Source organism: Sinocyclocheilus rhinocerous, unplaced genomic scaffold (genome assembly GCF_001515625.1).
Source record: "Sinocyclocheilus rhinocerous isolate Xijiao unplaced genomic scaffold, SAMN03320098_v1.1 scaffold284, whole genome shotgun sequence".
Taxonomy (NCBI): domain Eukaryota; kingdom Metazoa; phylum Chordata; class Actinopteri; order Cypriniformes; family Cyprinidae; genus Sinocyclocheilus; species Sinocyclocheilus rhinocerous.
In genome coordinates, this window is record NW_015628031.1 from 937976 (window position 1) to 949291 (window position 11316).

The 11316-nt window shown below is 34.9% G+C and overlaps 2 protein-coding genes across 2 annotated transcripts in view; one reads left to right on the top strand and one right to left on the bottom strand.

Annotated features, from left to right (window-relative positions):
- The first annotated feature begins 442 nt into the window (after positions 1-442).
- On the top strand, positions 443-3185 carry st6galnac6 (ST6 (alpha-N-acetyl-neuraminyl-2,3-beta-galactosyl-1,3)-N-acetylgalactosaminide alpha-2,6-sialyltransferase 6). Its single transcript, XM_016548642.1, has 4 exons — positions 443-867; positions 1851-1958; positions 2118-2325; positions 2443-3185. The coding sequence occupies exons 1-3, from the start codon at positions 461-463 to the stop codon at positions 2302-2304; spliced, it is 702 nt and encodes a 233-aa protein (XP_016404128.1). The 5' UTR covers positions 443-460; the 3' UTR covers positions 2305-2325; positions 2443-3185.
- A 2655-nt stretch (positions 3186-5840) lies between these two features.
- The window catches only part of LOC107737178 (putative methyltransferase C9orf114), a 10647-nt gene continuing 5171 nt past the window's right edge, over positions 5841-11316 (bottom strand). Inside the window, exons 4-12 of the mRNA XM_016548623.1 lie at positions 10048-10207; positions 9861-9950; positions 9728-9777; positions 8863-8993; positions 8711-8783; positions 8454-8552; positions 8230-8332; positions 7174-7321; positions 5841-6075 (exon numbers count right to left, since the gene is read on the bottom strand). Coding sequence (XP_016404109.1) covers positions 6001-6075; positions 7174-7321; positions 8230-8332; positions 8454-8552; positions 8711-8783; positions 8863-8993; positions 9728-9777; positions 9861-9950; positions 10048-10207 — 929 coding nt within the window. The 3' untranslated portion in view covers positions 5841-6000. The remainder of the gene's footprint in view (positions 6076-7173; positions 7322-8229; positions 8333-8453; positions 8553-8710; positions 8784-8862; positions 8994-9727; positions 9778-9860; positions 9951-10047; positions 10208-11316) is intronic.

Below are 11316 nucleotides of genomic sequence, written 5' to 3' on the forward strand. Positions count from 1 at the left end.
ACAAAACAAAATAAAAACATTTGTCCAAAAAAAATGTATTAAGAAATTAAGTAATTTAAATATATATATAATTAATTAAAAACAATGAAACAAAAATAAATAAAAATAAAAATTTTAAAATAATTATATTAATTAATTAATTAAATATGTAAATATATTTTAACATCTATATTAGCTTTATAATTTTTGACCAATTTTTGTATATTTTGAAATATATTTAAAAATACATCTGATATATTATTTGCTGAATGGAAAGAAACACTTGAAGTCTTCATTAAATTATGGATTAATAGCTAATTAATCAAATAATTAATGATAATGATTAATAAAAAGAATTGAAATAATTAAATTAGAAAAAAAAATATATATAATAAATGTATATATTATTTGCTATATGGAAAAATGCAGTAGAATTTTTAAATGCCGGCTCACGTAAGTTGCTGCATTGTTGTTTCAGAGCATGAGCCTGCACTGCCGTCAGTGTGCGTTAGTCACCAGCTCTAGTCACGTGTTGGGGACTCACGCCGGAGACGAGATCGACCGTACAGAGTGCGTCATCCGCATGAACGACGCTCCAACCTCCGGCTACGAATCAGACGTGGGGAACCGGACCAGCGTGCGCGTCGTGGCTCATTCCAGTGTATTCCGTGTGGTTCGCAAACCCGCCGAGTTCCTCAATCGCTCAGAGAGCCCTGCCATCATATTCTGGGGCCCGTCGACGAAGATCGGCCGCGACGCGAAGGGAACGCTGTACCGGCTGATCCAGAGAGTCAGTATGACCTACAGTAACCTGTCCTTCTTCTTCATCTCACCTGGCAAAATGCAGAGGTTCGACACGCTCTTTCAGAAAGAGACCGGCCGAGACAGGTAAACACCGTCACTTCCTTTGGGTACTTTCATTTTAACATGTTTATGTATGTATTTTTAATTTTTTTTCAATGTTATTTTGTTGTTTTAATTGTTACTATAATATTAATTTTAATATTCAAATGCATCCCACATATTTGTTGTACTTCAAAGATGAATGTACACATAACTTGTTTGTTTACAGTTAAGCTACCTTTTAATTTAGGGCACCATGAAATCGCATATTTTTCCCAAATTCTTTGTTTTCCCTTTTTTTTCTGGATTTTGTGTTTTACGATTTAATACAAAGTGATCTTCAAAAATAGTGTCTAATGAAATGAATTTACAAAACAACTGTATAATTTATAAAAAATTGAATCGATTTTTTAAAAAATGCGATGAAATGAGAACAATTAGTTTGCAACAAAAAACACTGCATTTTTATTTTTATTGTATTCATCAAAAACAGAACTTGTATACTACAAGTTTACTATTATAGTTCTTGTTCATATTTAAATTAGATTTTATTTTTATTTTTTATTTTTTTATTTTATTAGTTTGAAATAAAATAAATTTTTTAAATATTTCATTTGTTAATGTATTTTATTGATTTAATTTTTGTTGTTTTGTTTTTAATTGTATTTTTATTTTATTTTATTTTATAATAAAACCTAGTACAGCATGGTTAAATATATATATTGGTTATATAATATGTATTAAAATTTAAATAATAATAATGTGGATTTATTTTTTCAATAAATATCAATATCGATTTATCGCCTAGTTCTAAAACAATAAAATACAACTTTCTTGTATTTTTATATATACAATAGAAATAAAAAATAAATATGGAGAAATTATGTAAGCTTAAATATATAATTAAATATAATTAATAAAATAATTATAATAATTAAATATGTAATTATATTTTTAACATTTACAAACATCCCTAAATTGTTCTTTATTGTATTGTTCGAACATTGAAATTGCTATATTTTTCACAGAAAAAAGTCTCAGTCCTGGTTAAGCACCGGCTGGTTTACCATGGTCATTGCCATAGAGATGTGTGACAACATAAAGGTTTATGGGATGGTGCCGCCAAACCATTGTGGGTAAGATGAAATCATTTGACCTTCAAAAGGTGCAGTTTCTCTCTAATGTTGATTGGGCAACAGTAAATTTCATCATGACATTATAAAGAATTATTTTTCAATATTTTAGTCTAAGAATGTATCACTAGAATATAGTCCCTGAAATATAGTTTCCTGTAGGAAGCGTCCTCAGCCCAAACGGATGCCCTATCACTATTACAAACCCAGAGGTCCAGACGAGTGTGTGACGTACCTCCAGAACGAGAGGGGGCGCCGCGGATCACACCACCGCTTCATCACTGAGAAACAGGTGTTTGCGCGCTGGGCCAAGCAGTACAACATCAGCTACAGCCACCCGACGTGGTGAGAAACACATCCAACATGCCTGGTGAGTTGGAGCCAACATGGTGGCTCTCTGTACCTCTGTGACCTTCTGATCCAAAATGGCTACCATTTCAAATTGCCTGCTCAGAACGGCTGCTGGTTTCTCTTTGATCTGGATTAGTGACTGAGCCAAAATGGAGGCCATGCAGGGATCCAGGAACAAGCCAAGGGTGGACTAGCTTAGTTTTCCTTAGAAAAATGAACAGATGATGGAACGTTTCTTGTCTCAAGCGTGACGGTTTCAAAAACATCTTACATACTACTGCCGTGAAGCTTTCCTAAGCCTTCTCTTACACAGTTTTTCACCCAGAATCGGTCATTTCTCAGAGAACGAAGGCCTTTTGGATGGAGAATGAAAGAGAAATCCTTTATGTCAGTTGCAAAATAGAAGATTCATTCACATCTCGTGGTACAATCAACACGTCTGAATGTTAGTCATGTGAAACTACCAGAGAATAGGAATGAGAATTTAACTACTTTACAAGATTAAGAGTATATTCTGTGGTGTAAATAAGAACTATGTAAATTGTTATTCCAAAAAAAAAATATTTTTACAAGTTTATATGGTTTTAAAATGCCCTAAACAAGACAATATTACAAGAAAATACTAAAAAATGGTCATTTTAAATCACATCCTTTTCAGATAAATAACACATTTTCTGTACTTTTTGGGAAGGTGTTGAAATGGACAGCTATTTATGCCTTTATACCTTTATGAATGAAGTTATATGAAACCTGACCAAATGTCAGTCAAAGTTCTAGAACATTCTATAATTCCATTTAATATGGCTCTAGAGGCTTCACTGAATCATCCACTACAAGACACGTCCGGGTCATTTTGCGCCACAAAATTAGAAGAGAAATGCGTTTTAAAGTATTTAAACACATTTCACAGCCAGTTTTCATTACTGAAATGAAAATGAATTTTAATTGTACGGTACATGTACATTATGTAAAGTATACATTATAGTAATATTTGATGCACTAAATGCGACAAGACACGTCCGGGTCATTTTGCGCCACAAAATTAGAAGAGAAATAAAGAAAACCAGGCCTATATAGGACCACTCGTGCGTTTTAAAGTATTTAAACACATTTCACAGCCAATTTTCATTACTGAAATGAAAATGAATTTTAATTGTACGGTACATGTACATTATGTAAAGTATACATTATAGTAATATTTGATGCACTAAATGCGATATATGCTTATTTAAAATAAAGTCAGTATATTGTGATTATTATTACTGTATTATCTAATTATACAGGAGTGTTGTTATTGTTAACTATATTACAAATCATTTTCGTTATTTGAAATGAAGCTGAAAAAAATGTAAAAATCTGATTAAAAACTTACATTTTAAAAAAACGTAACGAAATTTTTAAATGTTGCTTGAAATGAGTTTAAGTTGAATTCCTTTCAAAAGTGAACGTTTTACATTTTTAATGCTACATTTTTAAAAATGACTAAAACTGAAATTAAAATAAATTAAATAGAAATATTAAAAAGGCTAATAAAATACACAACAAAATTAATAAAACGTAAACTAAAATTAAAACGAAAACTGAAAATATAAAAAATAAAAGCCAATTAAAATATTACAAGAAAAACATAAATGAAAATTAGAAATGTTGCCGTAATTAACTAAAATAAGGTTAAGTACTAAAATGACTAAAACTGAAATAAAAAAATAAAGCCAAACAGAAATAATTACTAGAAAATACTTAAACATATAATAACTAAGGACATTTGCAAAACATATTACTGGACCTAAAATAGGCATCATGTTAAAAATAATTATGGGGTGAAATATGACCCGGATATATCATATAACCCAAGAAGTAAACAAAATGTACTATTATTCATAATCAACACCAAAAATCACTAACATACTGTGTCGCCGTTTATAATGTGTCGAGGCCTTTCAATTTATTATGACCTTTTTACCAAGTAGTTGTAATGTTATTGATCAGTTGTACAACTTGAATTTCTCTGGCTACAGCTGTTAGTGTATAACAAACCTTTATATATCACGCTATGACTCGCTTCTGTTTCCAAATGAGTATTTCATATGACTGTTGTAAATGCTCTGCTCTCATTGGACGACGCTGTTTCCGGCACTGTGCTTTCATTGGAGAACTCAAGTTGTCACTGGTAATGGGTAGTGGTAGTCTGGTTAACTTATGTGCTGCTTTGAATGTCTTGCCTTTGATTTGTACAAAACCCATAAATAACGGCTGATAAATAACACAACTGCTCGGATTCGTTTGCATTAAAGAAATAGTTCACCCAGAAATGAACATTTCTGAACATTTACTCACCTTCAGGCCATCCAAGATGTGGATGAGTTTGTTTCTTCATCAGATTTGGAGAAATGTAGCATTCCATCACTTGCTCACCAATGGATGCTCTGCAGTGAATGGGTGCCGTCAGAATGAGAGTCCAAACAGCTGATAAAAACATCACAATAATCCACAAGTCATCCACACCACTCCAGTCCATCAGTTAACATCTTGTGAAGCCAAAAGCTGTGCGTTTGTAAGAAACTAATCCATAATTAAGATGTTTTTTAAATTGAAATCATTGCTTCTAGCTAAAGCATGAGTCCATAATCCATAATAACGCTTCCTCCAGTGAAAAAGTCCATCCTGTGTTGTCCTGTCACATCAAAATCCACCAGCATAATTGTTTAGAAGTGTTTTGGCTTGTAAACGGTGCTTGATCTGTGCAGATTTCTCTCCTGGTTCTGACAAGATGACAGTTCACTGAAAAAGCAATATTATGCATAGAGGGTTCATATTTTAGCCAGAAGCAAAGGTTTGAAGTTTTAAACATGCAGCTTTTTGCTTCTCAAGACATTAACTGATGGACTGGAGTGGTGTGGATTATTGTGATGTTTTTATCAGCTGTTTGGGCTCTCATTCTGACGGCACCCATTCACTGCAGAGCATCCATTGGTGAGCAAGTGATGCAATGCTACATTTCTCCAAATCTGATGAAGAAACAAACTCATCTACATCTGGGATGACGTGAGGGTGAGAACATTTTCAGCATATTTTCATTTGTGGGTGAACGTGCATCGCCAAATGATGCTCATATCGCCTCTAATCATCAAGTGTCAAAAATCAACAAGCATGAGAAGAACTTATAGTTTTGAATGACATATTTCATTGTAAACATCCCAAGTATTTCTCATTTTCAAGTCCTGCTCGATAATAATCTCAGTTATCACCCATAATGTCGAGTGTTTTTTCTTCATTCATTTCGTTATTTAAAATCGACCATCTGCCCGAGCACAAGAGCAGAGGGATTGTGGGTAAAAACCATCTGGGGCATTTGTATGAAGATGCTTTAATTCTGGAAGGGTTGCAGACTGAAATCAGTATTATTATGATGATAATTATTACTCATGACTGCAGTGATTTGACAGTATGAGCTGACTGTTTTGCTCGTTTCTCATTATGAATGTTCTTTACATGCCTGTCTGAAAAAATAAACGTATACATTTGAAAACATACTTGAGTTTCATGATTTGTTTGTTTATAGTTATAAGCACGATATGCATGACAGTTCAGTGAGACAAACTAATATTTCAATACAAAATGATTCACAATAATGTACATTGATAAGGTCTTGACAGCTGTACTTCCTGTGGTTCTGCAAATGTACTTCCTGTGGTCATCCTTTGGATTGGTCAGGAAACACAGCTGCGATTTTCTGCCTGAGTCCTGATAAACTGATTAATATGGCCTCCTGTATGAAAGAGAAAAACATTCACTTAATTTCAACTGAACAGAACGATAACCATAGCGATTGCTATCCACATCAACACATGATAAGGTCTCGTTTATTACAAGCATATGCCGCAGTTTTTGTCATCTGCCACTTTGAATGCTTACGCTCTGATTCTGACTGACTGTCAATGTTTTTATCGTTCATCAGCTGGAAAAAAAATGAAAGGGACATTTTTCCTCTGTGTCGTAATAGTAAAATGCACAATATATGCACATAGTACAAAGTAAAGTATACACCATAGTAGTATTTGTTGCAGCGACTGTTAGTGCTGACTATATATTATGATTTTAATAACTGCATTATCAAGCTGGAGTGTTGTTACTGTTAACAAAAAGTATTTAAAAAAAATCATTAATTGAAATTGCTGAAATAAAAATATTAGGGGGAAAAAACTAATGAAAATTAGAAATGTTGCCTTAAAAAAACTAAGTGAAATAAAAAAAAGTTCAAGTTGAAGTAATAAAATTATGTAAAAAGCTGAAATAAGAAGCCCAATAGAAATATTTGTTAAAAATGACAAAACTGTCAAAAGCACATTACTAAATTTAATACAACTTAAATTAACAAAATATAAAAGCTCATTCAAAATTGTAATAAATACTACAATAGTATATAAACAATACTAAAATAACACTTATGCAAAAGGAATGTAATAGGATTTATTGATAGAATTAGAATGAAAAACATCTTTCTGGACCTAAAATGTAAAATAATTTCTTTTTTTCTTCATTTGTATTTTTCTTTAGATTGACAATTCTTTGTGAGCTTAACCTAACAAGTAAACAAAATGTACTATATTTATAATTGTCATCAACAATCACAAACTTTAGTTGTAGTGTGGACTTTCTATATTCTTATAGAATTAGAGTGATTTTTTTTTTTTTACTTTATAGTTCATTTATTTGCCGTGAACAGGCCTTTAAACAAGAAAACATGAACTTTGCCCAAAAAGGATTCTAGGGTAAAAAGATGTCATTTTCACTATAACAAGGTTTTGTTCAAAAGAAAACATGTTTCCCTATGGACCCCTTGATATAAATGCATGTTCTGTCTCACCTCGGTGCGGATGGTGCGACTGCCCTGCCCCGGACAGGTGTTGAGGTAAAGGTCAAAGAGCACGCTGGGATCAGTGACGTTCAGGTTCTCATCGGCATCAACACTCGCTTCTAAACCCTGAAGACCTCCGAACACCACCAGCATACGCCTGATAGAAAACAACATTGAGCTTTATTTCTCACAGAATATTTAAAGGAATAGTTCACCCAAAAATGAAAACATACTCACCCTCAGGTCATCGAAGACGTAGATGAGTTTGTTTCTTCATCAGATTTGGAGGAATGTAGCATTGCATCACTTGCTCACCAATGGATCCTCTGCAGTGAATGGGTGCCGTCAGAATGAGAGTCCAAACAGCTGATAAAAACATCACAATAATCCACACCACTCCAGTCCATCAGTTAATGTCTTGAGAAGCCAAAAGCTGTGTGTTTGTAAGAAACAAATCCATCAAGACATTAAACGGCTAAAATACGATTCCACAATACTGCTTCCTCCATTGAAAAAGTCATCTGGTCTGAATCAGGAGAGAAATCTGCACAGATTAAGCACCGTTTACAAGCCAAAACAGCTCTAAACAAACACGTGGGTAGATTTTGATGTGAGAGGACAACAGGAGATGGACTTTTTCACTGGAGGAAGCGTTACTATGAATTATGGACTCATATTTTGTCCAGAGGTGATGACTTGAAGTTAAAAAACTCTTAATGATGGATTTGTTTCTTACAAACACGCAGCTTTTGGCTTCACAAGACATTAACTGATGGACTGGAGTGGTGTGGATTACTTGTGGATTATTGTGATGTTTTTATCAGCTGTTTGGACTCTCATTCTGACGGCACCCATTCACTGCAGAGCATCCATTGCTGAGCAAGTGATGCAATGCTACATTCCTCCAAATCTGATGAAGAAACAAACTCATCTACATCTTGGATGGCCTGAGAGTGAGGACATTTTCAGCAAGTTTTTTTTTATTTTTGGGTGAACTATTCCTTTAACTAAATACATTCATCAGCACTAAAATAAGACATGGACAGAAACTTGTGCAAAACTCACTTGAATGGAGGAAGTGTGACGTGATCTGCGTTTTTTCCTCTCTCTGATGTACCGATGGTCAGATCATATCCATCTTTATACGGACACTCTGTGAACACAGCACCTACACACACACACACACACACATACATACACATACAGAGAGACAATTTTTAGTTGTACTAGTTGATGGAGAGTAAAGGATGAAACGAGGGGAAATAGATGAATAAATGTGCAGAACTCACTGAGACAGGAAGCCAGACGGACGCTGTAGCCCCAGTACAGTCCACCCTCTGTCCTCGGGACGTGAGGAGCCACAACAACACCTTTATACAGCTTAACCTCTGAAACACACACAGGGTTCAGATATACGTCACAGAAATGTCTGGACAACAGGTCTGAAAACGGTTTTAGCTGTGTAGTGTAATACATCTCTGAAAACCAGCGCTGTTACTGTTAAAGCAAAAAAATTATAATACTGTATGCAGTGTGTGTTGTGTACCTTTGTTTTGGCTCTTGTTGAGCTGTACAGTCACTCTCAGTCCAGCTTTTAGCTGCTTATCGATCTGAACTTCCTGTCGACAGAATAGACAGACTGAGGTCATGTCCTGTTCAATGAAAGATCAATTAGTTTGTGCATCTTCAAACACACACCTTCCTCATCCCGCAGTTGACGAAGGACCCTTTCCCCGGTTTGCTCGGCTGATTGAGCACCACCCCCTCTCGAAACTCCACCTCCTCATCGATGCGCATGTGATGTGGGCTGTCCAGAGGATTCAACAGACCTTAAAGGAATAATTCACCTAAAAATGAAAATTTGCTGAATATGTCTTACCCTCAGGCTATCCAAGATGTAGATGAGTTTGTTTCTTCATCAGATTTGGAGAAATGTAGCATTGCATCACTTGCTCACCAATGGATCCTCTGCAGTGAATGGGTGCCGTCAGAATGAGAGTCCAAACAGCTGATCAAAACATCACAATAATCCACAAGTAATCCACACCACTCCAGTCCATCAGTTAACACCCTGAGAAGCCAAAAGCTGCGTGTTTGTTAGAAACAAAAACTGTTGCTTCTGGCCAAAATACGAGTCCATAATCCATAATATTGCTTCCTTCAGTACAAAAGTAATCTCATCTGAATCAGGAGAGACATATCAAGCACCTTTACAAGCAAAAACACAGTCCAAAACAGCTCTAAACAAATATGTGTGGATTTTGATGTGAGAAACAGGGGATGGACTTTTTCACGGGAGGAAACGTTATTGGACTCGTATTTTGGCCAGAAGCGACATTTTAAAGTTAAAATTGCCTTGAAATTATGGATTTGTTTCTTACAAACATGCAGCTTTTGGCTTCTCAAGATGTTAACTGATGGACTGGAGTGCTGTGGATGATAGCCTGAGAGTGAGGACATTTTCCAGAAATGTTCCTTTTTGTGTGAACTATTCCTTTAAACGCCCAATTAAACTGATTATGCAAACTCTAAAATAAAATCAATATTAGATTCTCATACTCACCAGCAAACTGCAGGTCCTGATGCTTCGGGAAGAAAGATTTCCGCAGATACCTGCACACAATACAGATACAATGCTAAATCTGTTGTCTAGATGCACACTGATATGATTGAAATGTGATTGTGACAGCACTCACTGTGGACACTCGAGGTATTGCAAGACGCGTGCGAGCTGGACGCAGCCCTGGCCTTTCTTACCAATGCCTCTGAACTCTCCCTCAACGCTCCTGACATATAAAGATAATGTTTTTAAAGTGAGTTCCTGACCATTTCAATAGCCAGCACATGATAATCAGTGGCAAAAACTAGAAAGTATCGACTTACTTGACGTCCTCCCTCAGCTCATCGAATATGACCACCTCATCCACACAGAACACACCGCAGGCCCGGGCGATCTGACCCGCCAGGTACGTGCGCAGCTCTGGTGACTGAGCATTATCCATCACTGATCCAGGCAGAGCCACGCTCAACGTATACAAACGACCTGACAAGACAAGACAAATAAGGAAGGTATGGTACTGTACCAGTGTTATTTTAGTATCTTTGATATATTATTATAGATGTGTTATAGTTGTCATTTTGTTGTTGTTGTTTTTTTGTTTTGTTTTTAAATATGCATATTATATATTTGTATTAATCTTTATTGAATTTTTAGTTGTTGTTTTTTTTTAGTGTATCAATATTATTTAATATTATATTTGGTATATTTTCACTAAATGAAAATGAGAAATGTTGTCTTGGCAGATAACTGAAATAAAATAATTTTTTTATATTTTATTTCAGTTTTTTTTTGGTTTTAGTTTTGGTTAACTATAATGTATATCCTGTATAGTACAGTATGTAGAACGGAACAGAGTTTTCAAACTGGGGTCTGTGGAAAAACAGTATAAAAATTCAAAATAAATAAATAAACTAATAAAAATATGATTAAAAAGCATTACAATTGGTGGTCGACCGATATATCGCCACGGCCGATATATCAGCCGATATTTGGCATTTTATAAATATCGGCATCGGTTTTCCATAAGTTTTCCTGTTTGGCCAATGTGTTCGAGGCGGGACTTTTATTTTGACGGCGCTGAGCGCGGCAGCACCTGAGCACACAGTGCTCACATTCTCCCTCTTTTTCGCTGTTGTCGTTCTGTCTAATACAGATAGAAGTCTGTCTAATAATTAGATAGAACGGTTAAACAAAGGAATTAAAATGTATACAAAAAGTATTATAACGATTGCTTTTATATTATTAGTAATAGAAAGGCAAACATTATAATACTTTCTTGTTTGCCGTCAGCATTCAGCAAATACGCATTAATATCATTTAACCAAATCTTTGAATGACTAATGAACATTTAATTTCACAAACCTTGGAGAGTTCAGCTTGACTGGAGACGTGCGATCGACAAACTTTAAACTTGTGATTTTAAATTATGCTGCGCTTTATGCATTTGCCCACTGTCATATTCATGTCATTTTCACTGTGTGCTGTATGTAAAATGAGTGTTACCTTGGCTTTATTTGAAAAAATATGATTCCCAAAGCACACAAACTTCCCAGAATACTGAGAGCTCTGTTGGTTACAGTTTACTTCCTTTT